At 36.2% G+C, this 22,004-nt stretch overlaps 1 protein-coding gene across 2 annotated transcripts in view; it reads right to left on the minus strand.

The window, feature by feature from the left end:
• Window positions 1-22,004, minus strand: part of FMN2 (formin 2) — a 369,098-nt gene that overhangs the window by 25,511 nt on the left and 321,583 nt on the right. For both annotated transcript variants that reach the window (XM_041773384.1, XM_041773378.1), the window contains one exon: window positions 5,756-5,905. In XM_041773384.1, coding sequence (XP_041629318.1) covers window positions 5,756-5,905 — 150 coding nt within the window. The remainder of the gene's footprint in view (window positions 1-5,755; window positions 5,906-22,004) is intronic.

Consider the following 22,004-nt stretch of genomic DNA (forward strand, 5'->3'; position numbering starts at 1 on the left):
GCAGATTTAAACTGGGCAGAAACCAGACCTGATTACCAAGTGCTTGCACAAATTAGAGGAGTAGTTATCCTTTCTCCTGGGTTATCAAAGACTACCTGTCTCAAAATGAAATAAACCTGTAAATTAAGTTAGACAATACTTTAAACATAACCCTTCCTAATGTCACAACTGATTTATTAAATTAAAATGTCTTAAGCCCACTAAACAGAATTTTGATAGGCTACACTGCACACTATGGGGTTTGAGGTACAGTTGCCAGAGCCACATTATCTTGCCTACAATGCCCTTACCACACTGGACTGCCTGTGAAAATCCTAGTCCAACTCCAGTCTCCTTGTCATAAATCCTCTGGACAGAATTAACTCCTGCCCCCAGTTTCTCCCATTGCATATAACACCATACCTGGCTAGGTTGTTAGCTCGTGTCACCAATTGCACGGAGTGTCTCTTATGCATAGTAAAAACTCCCCCATATGGAATGTGAGAATAATTACAAATAATTTTACATAGCCAAAGACTGCCAAAAAACTAAAGACCACTTACAACAGAACAAAACAGTGAGAAGTGGAGTTGTTTTTGGGCCCCACTATCTTCTCCAAGAACCACAATCCCATCAAGGTCAAAAAGCACAAGTATTCCCAATCAATCCATACTTCTTTCCTCTAATTAATAAAACTCTTATTGTTCAAGCTCCATAGGGCCTCATTGGCAGCTAGGTGATACTAATGCTACTGCCTACCTGAAAATAAAAGAGATAAGGACTGCCCATTTCCTGCCATATTAACACTGTGCTCTGTGAGCCTTTTGGAGAGATGTTTAGCAGAGTAAATGTTGGTTTATCTCACCTTCTGGATATAGTTGAGTTCATTTTTTAAAATGATTTTTCATATGTTTTGGGCTGTTCAGTGATAACAAGTCTAGATTTCTTTTTAGAGAAGGGTTTCTTATTAACAATTGTATGCGCCTAGTTCCAAGTATATGAAAAAAACACATTTTCTGACTCATGACAAAACCAATGGGTCACTTGTCTAAAAGCATTAAAACAGGAATTCTTTTGCATAGCATGATATAAATAATGGAGGGGTGGACTGTGTGAACATTCTTGAACAAGTTTTCCCTTGGACTAAGAATCAAAACATTTTACCTAACCAAAAAGTAACTGAATCACAAAAATGCCTTGTATCCACTGAATACATTCTTAACATGCTTTAACAATATGTTACATTTGTAGGTAGTTATGATCAGGAAATCATTTATATTAAATGATAGAGGAAGAACGATTGAGCATTTGGCATGTAGATACTGTGTTGTATACTCTAAATATATTATCTCACTTAGTGTACACAATAATGCCTCAAGAGAGATATTACTATTTCCATTTTGCAGTTTAGGACACTATGGCTTTCTATGACTAGGCGGGTAAGTGGAAGAACTAACATAAAAATCCTCATGTTTTCCAAACCACATCAATTAGAAAGAGAGCAGACCTTTTTAAGACCTTTCATGGATGTGTAGAAATTCACCAATTCAAAAAATACATTTACTCAATCATAGGAATCATCAGGACAAAGCCAGAAAACACAAAGTTACTACCACTCTATAATAAGAACCAAAGAGAAATTATAGGATAAGAAATATTCTTACAGGATTTACAACTTTAAAGATAGTCAGTCTGTGAATTCCAAATTAGATCAAGGAACAGTGGAAAGTAAACATTCAACTATATCATGAAACCATTCAGGTTTCTTTCTACCATGCTAAGACATTCTGCTAATTACACAGGTTATTTTTAAAGGCTTAATAAATTTGGGTAATAATAATATTATTTACTTTTTTTAGAAATTGCTCTTCCCTACCTAACTCCAGTGACTGCAATGAAGGAGAATGTCAATCATGGCAGCCCTCCTCTCTGGCTGTACAACAGGGTTTGTGAATTGCTGAACAATAGTACTCCAAATCTCTGACCACAGTGCCTGATCTAGAACTGGGCACAACTCATCTGGAGTTCTTCTTTGGAATTTTTCTAGATTGTGGAGAGTGCTCTCTCCTACTGGGCTGTGAGAATGTGAGTCATGGCTGTGACCAGTGGCCATGGGGCCACCCTTAAAGGAATAGCCTGGCTTGGAAACTAGGATAAACCACAAAGGAGAGTGATGGTAGGGAGATGAGAGGGGGAGAGAGTGAGAACATGAGAATCAGAGTGAGAGAAAGAGAGAGAGGGAGAAGAAGAGGAAGCAGGATGAAAGAGAACATTTATTAAGACAGATCATGAGAGATAGGCATGGACACATCTGACCAATTCCCACAGACTGCAGTTAGAATTTCTGTATTCAGGCAATCCACACACAAGTTCCATCCCTGCCCTTCTGTGGTTTGACTATCTAAACAATGCCTTTCCTTTTGCCTAAAGTATTTGGAATGGTATTTTTTTATTACTTACAATGATAAGTTTAAGGTATGTAGAAAAGCATGTTCGTTACTTCATAACCTAAGTTCTTCCTGTGTCTGTGTCAAATACAATGATGTAACTAGTCAAATCAGCAAATATTTATGGAGATCAGAAGAGTGGAAAGGCACTCCAACTTAATGACAGGGAGAGCTACATCAGAAATGAAGATGTGAAACATCTCATTGGGAAATAAAGACTAAAATGCAAATATCAAAATGGTTATGGTATAAAATAAAAACAGACACATCATTAGGCATTATCATAGTATAAAACTGACTAAACAAAATATGCAGATAATAAATACAGGGTACAGAGGAGGGAACAATCAGGTTGCAGAACAACATCCCATTTTAAGTGCTTGAAGTTAGTGCTATGTGAAGCTCTACTTAGATCAACACAGACTGTACCAGAAGTGTAAGACCCTTAACTGACCACATCCCATTTCCAATTGATGTCTGAGGGTATGAAGCATTCCTAAAATATCCTTCCATTTACCTACAGAAAATATGATACAAAGCTTACACTAGGGCAAAGTTGGCTTCATGGGTGTTGTTTGCACACTTTTGGAAGGGCTCTGTACTTCCTGTTTTGAAATTGTTTATTAATTTTTGAAAAAGGGGCCCAATGTTTTCATTTAGCACTGTTTCCTGGAAATTGTGTCACTGGTCCTATATTAAAGGAAAGGGACAAAGTTTCTCTACAGATGAGTCAGACCAATGGTCTTGCTTATCAAAGCAGCTATTTGCCAGGAGGTATAATATATTTCAGAAGTTAAAGGGCAAAGAAGCACTGGCTCACCTGCCACATAGTCCTCCTTAGCTCTTAAATAAAGCAAATGATAGTGAATGATGAGAAGTCTACAGTGAAGAGCACTTGTAATCTGCCAAATCACAACACTGCCACCAAGGGGTGAGCAAAGTCACCAAAGTTTGCATCAAAAAGCAAAATCAACCAAGGGTTGGGTCAAAAAAGCCACAGCATAGTCCTGGGACATGACAAGCATAGGAAGCATCTGTTTGATTTTATGAGATACTCGGTAAAGAAAAGCTAGTTTTGGTTATGTTAAATGCATAAAATATCATGGAACAGTGGATTGGTATCAATGTGTTACCTAGAGACACAACTCTACCTCATGGAGCACAGGCTAGATGAGACTGGGTATCACTGGAGAGTTGTGTAACTGAATTGGTCAGTTTCAACAACCCCTTGAGATGGCATCTCACCAACTCATGTACTCATGTACAGAGTAAAGGCAAACTACAATGAGAGTGTCTACCTACCTTCTTGCCCTAGGATCTCCAGGGGTGCCACCATAGGAATATGCCAGCCTTGCTATGATTTACTTACTTCCCTGATGTGCTAGCAGAATAGTTACTCCAAAACTACAGCTCTACCAGCCTTATCTTGTGGATGCTGACCTCTCCTTACTTCCACTCTCATTCTCTAGCCCCAGCCACAAGCAAATAGGTGTACATGGTGAAATACTCATCTGTCGGGGGCACCTGGGTGGCTCAGTCAGCTGAGCATCCAACTTCTTGATTTCAGTGCAGGTCATGATCTCAGGTCATGAGATTGAGCCCCATGCCAGGCTCTGCACTCAGTGCAGAGTCTACTTGTCCTTCTTCCCTATGCTTCTCCCCCTGCTCATGTTCTCTCTCTGTCTATCTCCCTTTCTCCCATAAATAAATAAATAAATAAATAAATAAATAAATAAATATCTTTTTAAAGAAAAAGGAATACTCATCTGTCAGATTTGTACATTGATGTGACTGAGCTGTTGGCCCTTTTCCGGGGGAATAAACTGAGATTAGAGATGCAAGGAGGCCAATGGGAACCAGTGAGGGACATGAAGGGATATTGTAGGTGCTGGGCTGCAGTAAAAAAAAAGATTCCTCTTTACAATTTTCCAAACTGACAGCCCTTGCTCTGTAAAAACAAAAACAAACAAACAAAAACAAAAACAAAACAAAAAAACAAAATCAAAAAGCAAACAAAAAACCCCACAAAGATAATATATAGCTAAATTTGAAGGACATGAATGACAATTTAATGTGCTTATATTTCAGCAATTATCTCTCCTATCTTACCTGCATGGACTTTTGACTAAAATTGTATCTCTTAGGTTAACCCCTAATGAACCACTTTTAAGTAGAATACTCTCATTATCTTTAGAGTGGATGCTTATTTTCCCTTCTGTTCAGACCACTCTCTTTTTCCATCTACTAGTCACTGAGGTAAAGTTTCTTCTATGATAACTCTATGGAATCTAAGTAATGAATTATATGAGTTAGCGCTCATAGCAGTTTGTGCACTCAATATATGCCAGCAAATTTCATCTTATTTAAGGATGTATGATAATGGATACAATGATAATGATAATGGATAATGATAATGGATAATCACAGTTAGGTGGATAATCACAGTTCTGTATGTAAGGAAGACAACAAGCAGAAATTGTGGAATTTTGTGGTATGATGAACAAAGTCCCTTAGGATGTTAAGTTTTCTAAAGATCTAAAGCAAAGTCATTGTTAGTGTAGGGATGTTGGAAAGTACACTAATTGGTTCAGTGTTAGGGTTTGGCTTACAGTGCTGATCGTGTTTCATTTTCATTCTCCTGATAGACCCAACTATTTGGGGCTGCTGTCCTGGGAGGGCTAGCTTTCCTCCTGAATTAATATTTAATATGTCTCTATGGAATTTCATAATCAGTGACAGAGACTTTATTTCATATATTTAAGAGAAAAAAATTTTCTTTCAATCCTGAAAAATTTACTTTAGGAAATGTGGTGTAATTCTACAAGAATCCTGGAAGTTCTTTTAAAAAATATTGATCATCTGTTTCTTGGTGACATCTGGCAGAAATCTTAATACAAATGGTGAAATTTGGACAATATCTTATGAATTGAGCAAAAACAAAATAAAACAAAAAATGATTCATCTTACCTTCATACAGTCTCTGCTACTGATCTTTTGAGGTGAGTAGGTTTATCATCTCAGCAGGGTTGTTCCACTCCACTTACATGGTCTACTTTTGTGTGGTTTCCTCATCACAGAAGTTGTTTTACCAGACGGTGGTCCTGGCAAACCATCTCCCCAGCTATTCTCTGTAGCATCATAGCTTGTATGCCAACCTTTCTTATTCAAACTCCAAATTTTGCCAGTTCTTAGCACCCTGTTTGACTTGATATCCCAGGTTGAGGGCTATCTAATTTTTCATTCAGGCTATAAAAGTTGGCAACCCCAATGGTGTCATACTTAATAAAATACCAGTTTTAAAATGCCATTGTGAAATGAAAAAAACCTACCTTTCTTGTAGAATGAGTTTGTTCTCTTTCTTCCAAAAGTCTTTAAAGTCAGAGCTGAATTCATGCCAGATACTGAAGAAAACATTTGGGGACACCTCCTTCTCTCCAATTTTTGGTTTCATGAAGAAATAGGCTGTAGTCTCCAAAAAGCTGTCAAAGCACACACACACAAGCATAAAAGCTATGATTACTTTCCAATATGGGATATTCTTTCTTCATCCAAATGCTGATTTCATTCATGCAGTTATTGTTACTAAGAAGACTCAAACTCTTCAAGCATGAACAGTAGTCTCTTATGGTTTCATGTTAAGAGTTTTGGATACAGATATTAGCTGCTGATAAGAATCATTCACATACTGATAACTACCCTTGATTCAATTCCATTTTCAAAGCGAATCACTAAGTGCCTGACATATTTCAGAAATAAACTTGTAGTCAACTTGGGACATGTTGTAAGTAATGGGTCTATACTTTTTTCCTACACTCTAAAGAAGTAAAATATCAGCTACTTGTCCCCAAACTAATATGTATTCTACATGCATTTTACATTGCTTACATGTACTTCAGCTTCCTACATTGCTGAAGAAAAAAAAAAAAAGTGAGTCCCAAGAAATGGTAAAGAAGTCTCTCATCAGATCATGGAAATATCATTGAGTGGATACCAATGTACCAATATGGCAGCCAGCACTGTGACAATAGACAGATAGTGCCAGTCTTTAAAAGGTGCTGCTTCATACTACAACTACATGAAGCTCCAAAGAGTTTCAAAAGGCCTACTTCACAAAGAACATACAATTGGTAAATGGTAGCTTTATGACTCAACAAAAAGTCTTCCATTCCCATAAAAAAAAAAAAATGGCCTGGAAAGGACTTAGGCCAATAAAACTGGTAATGTCATAGTGAGGACACCTGGGCAGCTGGTCAGTGTATGGCCAGAGTTGCAGCAAAAAAGGAATGACAGTCCAATAGTCTTTGCCCCTCCTTCCCTTTTTTCCTACCCTGGCAGAGGGCCAGCACTTTTGCTGTCACACAAAGCTCAAGTTTGATTTACTATGAAGTAAAAATTTCTAAGGCAATTTGATTTTGCCATATTGCATTGCTTGGTTAAAAATATGTGTATATACATACATACATTAACACACATTTGTGTATATATTCAATTTGTCATATAGCTGATTTCAAATCCTTATCCTGAAAAATACATGAAAAATGTCTAATTGAGATGAGCATTAATAAAATGAGACGTGTAGGGTGAATCTGCTCAGAAGGTAAAGGAGACTGAGTATCACACACAAAATCAAGAATTCACAGCCACCCTGACTATGACCAATGGGCTAGTCTGTTCTGTTTATAAGCTTGCCTCATGGTAGTCTCTGAACATCAAGATTCCCCAGGACACCAGTTTTTAGATTCTAGGGAGAGATGGCATCACTTATTTGATCAAATGTGTAGCTCCTGGGAATTATGTATTTCTCCCTAGTTAGCCTAGCAGGAAAATTGACGCAGTAAAGTCAGTCAGTCCTGAGAGTCAGGCTGTGAAGTGGATATGGTATGTGAGAATCTGGCTGCCCTAAGCTGTCGTAATGACATCAGAATGTGTCCGCAGAATGTGTTGATGGGGTGAGGACTGCCAGGAGAGTAGATGGCAGGGAGCATGAATAGTCTAAGACATATCTGGGTCATATTTTACTAAAACTGATAAAGTATACACATACTTCCATCCTAAGAAAACAGGTCATTCTCCTTATGTGCTTAAAGACTATTTATGACCTGAATGGCAGAAATTAGGTCTCAAATCCTTTATTCTTCCCATTATTTCTTGGTATTTATACTTCATAAATTGATTATTACAGACCAAGCCAATTTGTTTGAGCAGACATGTCTAAATTGCAAGAGTTGGTTCATCTGTTCAGCCACTTAAACCATTTTGAAAGTTCTATTATGAGGCAGCAGGGTATAAAGGAGGGAATATAGGATTTAGAATGAGAAGACACAGGGTATTGAATCTTGACTCTGACTAGCTACATGGACAAACCATTTCACATCATTCTGACTCAGCTTTTTCATCTATAAAGTAGTGACTATAATAAACAATTGAATTCCATAAAACTAATTTCCAAATTGTTCTAACACGAGACAAATTTATTTTGTACTGCATATTATTTCCCATTACATATACTGCATATTCTATATTGTATATTAAGAAATACAAATATATATTTACTAAAAATTATCTCTATACTGTAACTAATTCAATTGAAGTTGATTTATTAAAAAATACTCATGTGATCATGTTCCCTAGAGATATTTTTGAATTACTGGCATGCATAGAGGTTTCTGATACTGGTAGTAATTATTGTAATTATTGAATAATTTCCCCTTGGCTTTGTCATATATTGCCTACATAGCTTTAAGACAGCAACTTTTGAGTTTTTCAGTTTCTTCTCTAAAGTGAATGATATGTTTGCTTTTCAAAGTTATCATAAAGATTAAATGAAAAGTACTTGCGTATTATAAACTAAAATAGCAATATATGTATTAACTTTATAAAATCAAGCATTTTTCACTGAGTGCTCTTTGTGCAAAACTTAATGAATTTGTGAGACACATTAGTAGCCTACAACTGAATTGAAGTCAATGCATGAAACTGCTGAGTATGATTGTCAGTGACGACAATATATATGTAGTCATTTTTTTGGAAGTGGCCACAGTGAAAGAACTTATCAACTAAGTATGACACGAAGAGTAAAGCATTATCTGAGGATCCCAAATGCTATCTCAACTGTGTTCAACCACCCCACTCCCTAGAATAAAGCAGAAGCACTTTTCAAAAATAACCAAATAAAGTATAGGCAATAATTTCTACAAGTTATCAAGGCAATTTGCATACTAGAGGCATTTTTGGTTACATAATCCTGTGCAGTATTAGGTGGCAATTCAGCTAATTCAAACTTATATGACATGAAAGATACCCACTTGGATAATGGGTAGAAAGGATAGGTTCCATTCTTTCTGAATTATTCTTTTTTCTAAATCTGAATCCAGGAGGGTCCCATCTACCACACAGCAACATAAGAACACAAAAGAGGGCAGGCATTTTATTTGGAGCCTTCCTCACTACTGGCTGTTCTGTGAGACTTTCTTGAAATGACCATGACACACTAGGAGCCAGTAAAGAACTGTAGTTATAACACAAAGAAAATGGAGCATAGTAAGAGACAACTCCAGAGGTCACCAAACAATCAAGAACCCTATAATCAGGATTCTTAAAAAGCTCTTTCTAGAAGAGATCAGTACTATGCTTCTTTCACCACAAACACAAAACAGTATAAATATACTGCTCTGTAATACAACTGAGCTTGCCATAGAGCTCTGAAAAGATAGTTCCAGCAGAATTGTTTTGAAATTTCTCTGAATCCCCACATAAAAACAGAAAGAGCACCTGAAATATTAAAAATCAAAGCTAATAGAAAAATATCTGCAAAGACACTGTGTTCAATATCACCACACACCTCAAAATGCAAACAGGGGAGACAAACCATTGATAACACAAAACCCAACTAGTAACATTGTCTGTATAGAAAGAGGCAGAGCAAAGTGACAGGGGGACTTCCCTAAAAGCAGAAGAATTCCTGAATCACAAACAGGCACTCCTGAAAATTGTTTAAGGGACATCTGAGAACTGTAGCTGAAATGGGAAGGGGTTTTATACACTTTAATGCATGGAAGAGAAGAAAAGATCTACAGTAAGTTCTGAAAGGGCTGGCAACAGTCTGGAATATATCAAGTCTAAGTACCAACCAAGAGAAACTCCCTCTTATGGCAAAACTCTGCATTGATAGAAAATGCTGGAAGTAGATTCAAATTGTGCAGGATAGCAAAAGGACAAAGGAAATTGAAAATGCAGATATATTAGAGGGCAAAATTTGCAGGCAGTATGAGATCATTTTTTTTCTTTTTTACCATTGTGCACAAGTAACAAAAGGGAAAGCTTAGAGCAGTAAAGCTACAAATGAACTAAAATTGAAAACATAAAATATCAAAATATGTATGAGCAGATAAAACAATACTTAAAAATTTATAACTTTAAAATACTTATAATTAGAAAAATAGAGGTATAAAATGAATAATGTGGGCATCTAACTCAAGAAACTAAAAAGGAACAAATTGAACTTGACTAAGCAGAAGAATGGAAATAATACAAAGAGCACAAAACAAAGAAATGGAAAACAAACCTTACAGAAAATTAGCAAGATCATAAGCTGGATTACTGAAAAGTTTAATAAAATTGATAACCCTTTACCAATAACTTTAATAAACTTTGTTATTTAAATAAATAATAAATTATTTTTTATAAAGTTGTTAATAAAAAATACCCCTTCCCAAATACTTATAGTCCAAATTGTTTCACAGGTACATTTACAAACATTTAATAAAGACATAATGCCACTTTAACACTGACTCTTTCAGAAAACAGAGAGCATTCTCAATTTATTTTATGAGGCCATAGTTACTCTGATGTTGATAACAAAAACTGAAAACAAATGAACGGAAAAAGGGAAGGTTTATAGACCAATATCCCTTGTGAACATAGGTAGAAAATCATTCATAAAATATTAACAAATTGAATGGAGCAATTTCAAAACTGCATACTATGTCATGTACAACTGGAGTTTATCCCAATACAAAATTGTTTTAACATCTGAAAAGCCATCAATGTAACCTGCCACATGAGCAAAGAAGAAAAGTCACATTATTTCAATAAATGGAGAACAAAAATTGGAAAAATTCAACATTAATTCATTATTATAAAAAGGATAAATTCTTCATAAGATAGGGATAGTACGCAATTAGATAAATGACATCTGTGAAAAGCCTATAGCTAATATCATTCTCAAAATTATGCATATGATTCCATTTATATGAAGTTCAAGTATATACAAAATTTATCTATGTTGATAGAAGTCAAAATAATGATTGTCTCTTCAGAGGGTGTGGAGTAAACAGATTGAGGCAACAGAGCTGTTCTGAATCATGTTTGAATGGTAGCTACTCATTGAACTTGTTTTATTATATACATTATGCCTTGATGAACAAAAAAAGAATGAAAGAAATTTAAAAAAAAAAGAGAGAAGGAGAGTGAAAAAGAAGGAACTGAAAGGAGATTGTGATTAAGTCCTATGTTTAATAGTTATTAAGAGAAAAAAGAAACCAGGGATAAAATAATGGCTCTATAGACCAATTGAGAACCTGCCAGAAACAGAGCTATAAACAGATGAAAACTGTTGGCTAATAATTTAAAGTCACGCTAAAAGAAATTAATAAAATAATAGAGGCTATAAAAAAACACAATTTAAAGTAGAAAAACTCAGAAATGAGGTGATAGAATTTAGGAAAGAACCATGGAATTTAAAATATTTCACATAAAAAAATAAAAAATAAAACAAAATATTTCACATATGAACACTAAACTAGAAACCAAAGAGTTAATAAAAAGGGCATTATTTATAGTAGAAATAGAAGATAAAATGAAAGAAAAAACTTTAAATCAAAGAGAAATGAAGAAAGAAAAGAGAAAGTTACAAATATAGAAGCCAAGACATTCCCACAGATGTATTCTTAAGGCCCTACAAAAGATAACCAAAGCAATGGAATAGAACACATATTTAAAAATAGAATTCAAGAAAATTATTTTGAAAGAAATAAAAATATTTAAAACTACATGTTAAAAGGGCATGTCAATAATCAACCCTGAGACATATTCTAGTAAAACTTCTGTATTTTAAAAAATTAGAAAAAAAACCTGCTTTGGTCATCATTCAAAAAACCCAAGTTCCTTACAAAACAAAACAAAACAAAACAAAAAACCCCTTACTATCATCGTATATTTAGAATATATCCAATGTCAGAAGACAGTGGAATAATATATTTAAGATACTAAAGAAAGAGTGAACCAAATGTTTTATATCCAACCAAACTTGACTTTTGAGTGTAAAGGGCAGAGGACTGTTTTTAGTATGAACAAATTGAAGAAATATTGTTCTAACACCCAATTATTGAAGAATCTACTTGAAAATGAGATTCAGGAAGTCAAGACGACAGAAGAGACTCTGATGTAAGGATGGGCAGCTCAGGTTTCTCAACATTGGAAAGGATGCAGGATGTCGAATCTTACAGTTAAGAACTCTGTCCTGAATTTGAACTGGAAGTGCTGGTATGAACTAACAATGTACTTTAATTCTAGCTCTGTTTACTAACAAGTCTAGTTATAGTACTAATTACAATACCAATAAAACTACAACCCAGGTTTGTGATCTCCAAAGACCATTCTAAATAATGAACCCAGTGCTGCTTCAATAAATAGCTCAATCCAGGACGGGGGAAAAAAGGTACAAAATGAATCTGGAATGTCCTATCAAAGAAGATAGTAAGGAAGGTCCTATCAAAAATAACTCAGAAGTGAACTTAAAGATGGGATATTTTGTATTAGTAAGACTAATAAGTGTAAAGAACTGAAATCTCTAAAAATATATTTCATTCAATGAACTCATCATAATGCTTAAAACTTTAAAAAATATATTTACCTAATGTTGGAAGATGCTAGATAACCACCTCATTATTCTGAAAACTGGAAAACTAAGGAAAAAGAATATTCATTTCCCATATGAACCAAATCACTGAATAGCTCTATGCCAAATGAGAGAATGTTTTTTCTTCTATAACTGAGAAAAATGTCAAAATTGTCACCATTTTACAATTCCTTATAAATTAATTCATCTATACATTGATTGTCAAAGGCTAGTAATATCACAAAAAAAGACAACCAAATATGATATACTTCCACTTGGTAACATACCACAATTTACAAAATAATTGTCAAAATATTTAAATCGGAAACTGACTAAGCATCTAGAGCTGTTTACTAATCTTCAAGAAATACAGGACAGAGGATCATGTTTACCTGCATTAATAGGATAAGATCAGGAAAATCCAGACATTAGAGAAACACCATACTACTGCTATGGACTGAATGTTTGTGTCCAAAATTTTCACATGCTGACAACCTAATTCTCAGTGTGATGGTATTTGGAGATGGGACCTTTTGGAGATAATTAGGTTTATATGAGGTATTGAGCATATAGCCCCCCAATGATGAGATTAGTACTCTTATGAGAAGAAGAAACCAGAGCTATTCCCTGAATGTCAGTCTCTGCCATGTGAAGAAACAAGAAGACAGCTGGTCTGCAAGCCAGGAAGAGGACCCTCACAGGACACTAAATCTGCTGGCACCTTGATCTTGGACATTCCAACCTCCAGACCTGTGAGAAATAAATGCTTATTATTTAAGCCACCCAATATATGGTATTTTGTTACAAAAGCTAGAACCAAGGCAAGAAAAAATTATCTAGTTTCCTCAATAAATAAATTTCAAGGGGAAAAGAAGTAGTGAAGAAGAAACTATTATAAAGACTTAAAAGATATAATCTAACTATAAAGATTGGAATTTCTTTATATCCTGTTTCAAACAAACTGTAACGAATTAAAAACATTTATAAAATATACGAACTGATTAGATTTTTGAAAGAGACTGGGTGTTTTGTAACATTAGGGGTTCTTATTATTTTTAGGGGTTAAAAGTGGTTAGGTTATCTCTTCTTAAAAAGATTTTTATTTATTTATTCATAAGAGACACACACAGAGAGGTAAAGACAAGCAGAGGGAGAAGCAGGCTCCCTGCGGGGAGCCCGATGTGGGACTTGATCCCAGGACCCCGGGTTCACGACCTAAGCCAAAGACAGATGCTCAACCACTGAGCACCCAGGTGTCCCAGTGGTTATGTTCTTTAAAAGTGATCTTTCAGAGATACATACTAAAATAGACATGGATGAAATTAGATCTGTTGAGGATTTGCTTCAGAAATACCATGGGAGGGCCAAGTTGGTAGGGGTATAGATGAAACCACATTGGTAATTGTTGCAGTTGGGTGATGGCTATATGGTGGATCACTGTACACTCTTTAACTTAGAACATGTCTTCAATTTTCCATAATGAAGAATTTTTTTGAATTACAAATACACATACAAAAGGCTAACACAAAGAATGGCTATTATAAGCACCTTTCAAAATGGCATTCTAGAAATATTTTTAAAAGGTTAGAACATTGCTTGAAAGACCTCTAGTGGGTAGCATTTTTGACTATGAGTTATGTTCCACAGATAATCAAAACAGACCACTTTGATTTTCTTATTTGAAAAGGGGCCATACCACAAAATGAGAATTATATTCTTTTAAACTCCTCATCTGTTTTTAAAGCAGTTCTCTGTCTGGGAACTGTGTGCATAAAGAATGACTCAAAACTTGGTTTTTATTACAAAAGAGGTGCTAGTAATTATCCTAAAATAGCATTTTCTAGCCACAGGTTATGATCTATATGGAGAAGCATGTTCTTTGCAAACAAAATATTTAAAAATAATATATTGTCTGTTCTTGCTATCAGTTATTTCCCATCTATGAGCAGGGCTTATCCCCAGTCAAGCACTATATAAAACCTTGCCTTTAAGCCTAACAATTTTGGTGGCACCTAACTCTGTTCATTCTCTCTCTCTCTCTCTCTCTCTCTAAAAACCTAAAAAAGAAAAAGAAAAGAAAAGGTTGATTTTCAGAGTCATCAGTATCTTTATCGATGTCAAAGACACTTTCCACTCCAGTTAACATAATAATACCAAATGATCTTTACCCACTGGCTTCTTGCTCCCATTCATCTAGACTCACAGGCCATGACATTCCAATTTTGCATTTTTGCATCTGCTTGCAATGCTCTTCACCCAAACTCCACATGGCTGCCTCTCACCTCTTTGAGATCTTTGCTCAAAACTTACCTCCTCATGTGAGATCCTACATGAAAAGCCAAAGAAAAATTGCAACACTGGACTTATCTAATATCCCTGCTTTATTTTTCTCTAAGGCACTCACTGCCATCAGAAATAGGGGATAATTTGTCTACTTGTTCACTGTTGGTTGTCTTCCTCCAGAATTCATCCTCTATGAGGGATGTTTATCTCTTCTGTTCATTGCTTTATCCCTAGCATCTGAACAATACCTGGCACATAGAAGTTGTTCAGCAAATATTTGCTTAGAGAATGATTCTCCACTGAACGACTGGCATAGATAGTTCTGGGGAAAAAAACTCTGATCTTTAGAAACTCAGTAGTAGAAAAAAATGCTTGACATCAAAAAACAAGGGTTTTGAATCAGAAGAACCAAGATTTAGTTCTGGCTCTACCCAAAGTGGACCTTTGCTGACTTAATGAACTCTCCTGTAAGCTGTCCCCTCATTTGTAATGTGAATATGGCAGTGCTTCCTGCCTATGCAGATCCTTATAAGGATTAATGAGATCAAGCAGGCAATATGCTTCACGGAGTTGCCAAGAGTATAGTAAGATCTATAAGTGATGGTTCTATTATCACTAGCCACCACTTCTTCAGACTTTTTGGTATGTTCACAGAGTATAAGAAGATTTGGTGCCTGTTGCTTGTACAGATAAGTTAAGGAGAATGATTTCTTTTTTTCTGATAACTCACATAATTATGAGACAATACAGGGCTAATTTACAAATTAAAACTAATATCATTGTGCCAGTCTCCCAAGACAATAGGCCAGTGCCCAGTGGGGTGACCACATTACCCATTCTTCCCTATTCACCTGTGCAGTTTATCTCATTCTGTTTAGGAAAAAGTTCGCAGTAACTCCTGTTGAAAGAATTCCTCTCACTTCATTTATGTAGAGAGAAAAAACATCCTTTTACCCTGGCACCATGTAAGAGATGAACAGTAAGGGATTTCATCCTTTATTCTTGGGTCTATTTCTTTCTTCTAAAGATTTTATTTATTTATTCATGAGAGATACACAAGAGAGGCAGAGACATAGGTAGAGGGAAAAGCAGGCTCCCCTCTCAGGGGCCTGATGTGGAACTCGATCTCAGGACCCTGGGACCACGACCTAAGCTGAAGACAACCACTCAACCACTGAGCCACCCAGGTACCACTCTTGAGTCTATTTCATGTGACTGGCTCATATTCCATGACATATATTTCATTTATGTGTGTGTGCACATGCACAAACACAGGCATCCACACAGGCACCAATTTTCCTGGCACCTCGTTAACAGACATAGCACAGTCCCCAGCTAAGCAAAGAGGCCTGCTGAAAGTAATAAATCCATTTAATCCAACTTCCCCTTCTTCCTACTACAAATATAGCTGGAGTTATCAGTAAAGCTAATACTACAATTTACATCTGAGTTGTTCTTATGTTCTGTTGCTTCTCCAAGCTTTGTGCAGACAGGAACAGGTCATTTATTAATTTCCCCTCTCTCTAATGCTAATGCCAACAAGCTTTAGGACCAAAGTCCTCCCTCCCTGGCTCAACTGCCAACGTGGCAGTTAAGGCTATTTTGAGACACTGCTATGTTTGTACTCGTGGGTGGAAGTGAAGGGGTCTGATGAGGTCATTTCTTATGCACATTCTATGATCAGAGTGGCCTTTCAGTGAGTCAGCAATTTAGTCCTGGCCCCATTTGAGTGGGCCTGGGGTGGGGGTGGGGGCTTTCTTTTTTGTTGCCTCTGTGACTATCCCTTCCTTCTCTCAATGCCATTGTCCATTTGGAGTATAGCAAAAAGGTCACATGCTAAATGACAGTTTATACACAGAATAAAAGTTGCACATTTATGACTTAATTTAGTTCATATAGGCAGACCCAAGAACATAAAGCATCTCAGTATTAAAAATGAGGCCAAGAGAGCATACCAGTTTAAATGAACTGCCAAGGATCATCATCATAAATCTTCTCTTGCTTTTGCCTTTTTATTGTGCAATGCTGGATTTTGTAACATTATTCTCCAGAACAAACTAAAATCTCAAGAGAAAGATCTATTTTCAGTTAAAACCTTTCACAAGTAACTGCAGTTTTTGGAATCCAAATCATCCTCCTCACTTCCACGTCCTTCCTCCACCCCCATAGGAACTTACATGAAGTGTAACAAATTTTATTACCCCAATAAGGAAGAATAAATCCCCTTCGTTCATCATTAAAAGGCCTTTGAGGGGTCTTCCATCCCTTCTAAAAAGCACACAGAATACTCTCATGCCAATGATTTTGCTTCAGGCAATGGAAAGTCAGAGGAATTCAGAATGGTAAGAAGACAAACTGGTATTTCTTTTCTCTTAAAATGAAGAACTATGGTATTTCCACCTTCAGGGTAATTGTGTTCTCAAAGCAGCCAACTCCTCTTAGAAAAAAGGTAGTTCAACACAAGAACAAGTATCAGTTTATATAAAACATGGAAGAGAAGCTTAAAAATGTATATGACACATTTTCAGGCACTGATTGGCCCTAAGAGGACAATGTAAGTCACAGAGATGCCCAACACCAAGCAACTAGAAGTCTCTAAAACTAGGAACCGGACAGTAACTATGGTCAACAATGTGAAGGCAGTTCTTTTTCCATCTCCTGCAGCTTATACATATATATACTCTAAATTTGTTACTAAATTATTTCTATTCTTTACGATGTCCTGAATTCTCTTCCATGACAACCTCACTTTGCTAATCTACATAATTAGTAAAATCATCACTCTAATTTTTTTCTATATATAGCATTGCATTTTTATTTCTAAAGGCAGGGGGACTTTTGGCACCTCTCAATCAAGACTAAGTTCTTTACCTACATGGCTTTTATCCTATCTACAACCATTTCCTTTAGGAAGGTATCAACTCCATTTTTTCCTATTTCCAGCATTTAATAACTCTCTTATTATCATAAGTTTTTTTTCTGATCCTGAAAGCAAATATAGATTTTTCCATTAAAAAATACTCCTCATAGTCATGTAGACTCATTGAGAGACACCATAATTTATGTATTATTGCTATACAACTTAATGCTTCTGTGTCCTCAGACATTTGGAAATCTGGCTTCATAGGCTACCCTTCCATATTTCTTCTCTCAGGGTTCCCCAAGAAAAACCTATGACTTTTAGCAATTTTCATTCTCATGTCCTTAAAATGGGACCATTGCTATCTTGCTTACTTGAATTCAAAAATAAGAAGTTATTAACAGAGCATCTTTTTTACTCCTTACAGTGACCTATGCCAATGGAATAAAATACATTATTTCCATTTTCCCTTCATGAATCTCAATTATGGAAGCTTTGGATTATCTATGTCATCACCTTACTTTGGATTGATTTTAGATTTGTAGAAAAGTTGAAAATATACAGAGTCCACATATAGCTTCAACCAGCCTCTTCCAGTATTAATTTCCTATATAATCACAATACATTTGTCAAAGCTAAGAAATTAACATCAGTACCATGAAAGTGAGAGAAATTCTCTTGGCAGGAGCTCCTGCAAAGTTTCTTCTGAGAGAAAGGAGATAAAACTGCATAGATGAATATGGAGGAATGAGTAAGGGTGGTCATACCACACTGGCATTGGCCTCCTGTCCTTAGGATACTGAATAATGATATCAGTTTTAATTTATATAAAGTTCTTATGTTGTTTCATAATTATTTGGGGTAAAAAAAAAAAGAGGAACAGGGATGGAAATCATACGTTGTCCTCTGACCACACTGGAATTAAATTAGAAGTCAACAAGAGAATAATAGGGAAATCTTCACATTATTTCTAAATAATTTATAAAGAGGTCATTTCAAGGGAAATTAGAAAAGATTTTTGAACTGAAAATACAGCATATAAAAATTTTGGAAGATCAATGAAATTGATTAACTTCTAGCTGGACTAAGGAAAAAAGAAAAGGTACAAATTAGTATTATAAAAATAATGAAAGAAAAGTTATCACTACCAATCCTATGGGCATTTAAAGGAATATTATGAACAATTCTACATCTACAAATTTGATAACTTAGATAAAATGAATCAATAGTTTGAAAGACACAAACTACCAAAACACTCATAAGGAGGAACAGATCATCTAAAAGCATATATATCTATTAAAGAAATTAAATCAATATTTAATAGCCTTCTTAAAAAGGAACCACCAGGACTTGGTGATTTCACTGGTGAATTCTATCAAATCTTTAAAGAAAAAAATGATAGCAATTCTTTGAAATCTCTTCCAAAATGTAGAATCAATTCCTAACTCATTCTATGAGCCAACATTACTTTAATACCAAAAGAAGCTGCAGGCATAACAAGAGACAAAAACTATAAGCCAGTATCTCTCTTGAACACAGATGCAAAAATCCTCAATAAATATTATCAAATAGAGTTCAACAAGAATAAAAAGAATTATACACCATGACCCAGTGAGATTTATTCCAGTTATGCAAGTTGAGTTCAAGATTCTAATTGAATGGTGTAGACTATCACATCAACAAACCAAAAAAAAAAAAAATCATATCAATTGATGTAGAGAAAACATTTGACAAATATCTAACAGCATTCGTAATAAAAATCTTGGCAAACTAGGAAAAGAGAACTTCCTCAAATTTATAAGGAACATCCTCAAAAAACTACCGCTAACATTATGCTTAAGATGAGAAGACTGAATGCCTTCCTAAGACTGGGAATAAATTAAGGGCATCCTCTCTATTACTCCTATTTCACATTATGCTGGAAGTCCTAACTAATATAATAAGATGAAAAAAGGAAATAAAATGTATACACATAGGAAAATAAGACATAAAACCATCTTTACTGGCAGATGAGTAGGTCTATGTACAAAATGCCAATGAACTTACAAAATAACTTCACAAAATTAATAAACAAATATAGCAAGATTGAAGGATATAGGTCAATAGATAAAACTCAATTGCTTTCCTTTTGTTTCCATTACTATCAGCACTGACCAGTTAAACCTTGAAAGTAAATAAATACATACGTAATATATATTATATATACATATATATTTTTTACTATAGAACCCAAATGGAATACAAAGGTATAACATTAAATCGACACACACACACACACACACACACACACGCACACACACGCACACACAAGATCTAAAATAATTGATCAGCAACTTGTGGAATGAGGGTAAGAAAAGTTAAATAATTTGAAGATTGTATGCTATTTTGGAAAGCAGGAACAATAAAATAAATTAATAATATTTGTTAATTTAAAGGTAATCATCAAAAGTAAGAGAAATAAAATGTATTGTTTTCATGGCTGCCATGAGTATACATTTTTCAGATCTCCCAGGTTTCCATTTGGAAAACAAAAATGACCAAGGTCCCTCAGATGCATGCTCTGAAAGCAATCATTTTACTTGCACAGAAGTCCAGTGGTGCCTCCCAGCTAGTGAGTGGACATGGCAGAGATACGGATTCAGGTGTAATCCCAGTGGACAAAAGACTCCTCTAAAGGGCAACTCTGGATCAAGAACTTCCTATTGGCTTTGCCAAAACTTTCTTGTAACTAGCACGGCAGCCTAAGACTTTTCTGATCCATGTTGCCTTCCTTCCCTCTCCTCCACAGGGGTTGGATCTGCATCCAGGCCGAATAGCTGTCCCAGCTTTCTCTGGCCCCCTTCCTAGTATTCCCAATAAAGCCAGTCTTAGCACTTGTTTCTTGAAGAACCTAAAATAACATAAGTAAGGCTGTAAGTGTCCTGAGAACACAAGCAGTGAGGTGGGGTTCTAGAATAGGCTCACTCACCACGCCATTGTCCTGAGTGGTATGTGGGGTACAGACAGATCCCAATACAGTGATGGCCATGAACTGCAAAGATATCACCTCAGCTGAAAAAAATGTCCTGGTCTGGGAATGTCGTCACAGGTGTGATGATTCAAGCTATTGATTATAAGGGGAGAACAAGGCCATACAGACAGTAGAGTTAGCTAACTGCTGCTAAGTTGGATAGACACCTGCAGAGGGATAAGGAGAGAGCTAGGGTGTTAATAAGCAATTAAAGACTGCCAGAGGGGATCCCTGGGTGGCTCAGTGGTTTAGCACCTGCCTTTGGCCCAGGGTGTAATCCTGGAGTCCCAGGATCAAGTCCCTCATCGGGCTCCCTGCATGGAGCCTGCTTCTCCCTCTGCCTGTGTCTCTGCCTCTCTTTCTCTCTGTGTGTTTCTCATGAATAAATAAAATCTTAAAAAAAAAGGACTGTCAGAGGGCTTCCTGGGTAGCTGGGAAAGAGGCACCTATCTCCTGCAAGGAAATGATAGACACAGCTGAGCAAGAAGAAGATTGAAGAATTAGAGTTGCAGAGCTCCAGAGATACTTCAATGCTCAGAAAAAAGTAAGTCTGCTAAGCTAATGTTGAGCCCTGGCTGGGAAAAATTGGATCCTGAAACAAAGGATGGAGATCCTTGAAACTCTTCAATGTTTGAAGAGGTAGTCCACTCTTCCCTAGTCCCTCCCTGTGCTAGAAGACACTACGAAAAGCAAAAAAAAAAAAAAATAATAATAATAATGGTGCCCTCAGAAGCTGCCTTGCCTCTTCTCTTAGCTGCTAGGATAATAATTAAGGTAAAATCCCAGCATAACCCAGCTAGGGAAGTGCTAGACTTGAGAAAAGAAAAAAGAGATTATACACCCAAGGAGCTGTAAGAATTAGCAGTCATGCCATGGCAGGAGTCAGGTAGTGACTCTTATAGGCCTAGAATAAGTGATGGCCAATGCAGAGGAAAGCAAAAATGGTGAGTTCCCCAGGCAAAAGGCAGAGGAAGGAATAAAGACATTGAGAGCAATAAGCATACCTGTATATATTGCATGGTCTAGAAAACTGAGCAAAGGATTTTTTTTTATGGAAGGACAAGGCACTAGTAACAGGAGCACCAGGTGCTCTTCTTTGTAGGTCTGGAGAGACAGGAGGAGAGGGTTAGCTTGAACTCATTCAGATCCATGGAGAGGATAGACCCCTGAGGTTAACAGGGGCCAAATGGTGAGGCTCCATGGCCAGAAGCCTGGGGATTGTGATTACCTTGGTAAAAGGCAAGGTAAGGGGTAGATACAGAAGCTTGACCTGCAAGGAAGATGGAGATGGTTAACAGATCATGTACCCTAAGGGAAAAAATAGGGCACTGCTTAAATCTACAACAAAGGGCAAGAATAGAGAAACAAGAGGATAAAGGAGGAGAAATTGTTCCTGCTTTCAGGAACAACCCTGAAAAACAGCAAGTATATACTGTACTGATTCCCTCAGTCCTTGTCCAAAGGAATCGGCAGCCATCACTCAGGTGACTGCACACTGGATAAAGGGAAATATGCAGACATTTTGAG

This window comes from Vulpes lagopus, chromosome 1 (assembly GCF_018345385.1).
Source record: "Vulpes lagopus strain Blue_001 chromosome 1, ASM1834538v1, whole genome shotgun sequence".
In the NCBI taxonomy this organism is placed as follows: Eukaryota; Metazoa; Chordata; class Mammalia; order Carnivora; family Canidae; genus Vulpes; species Vulpes lagopus.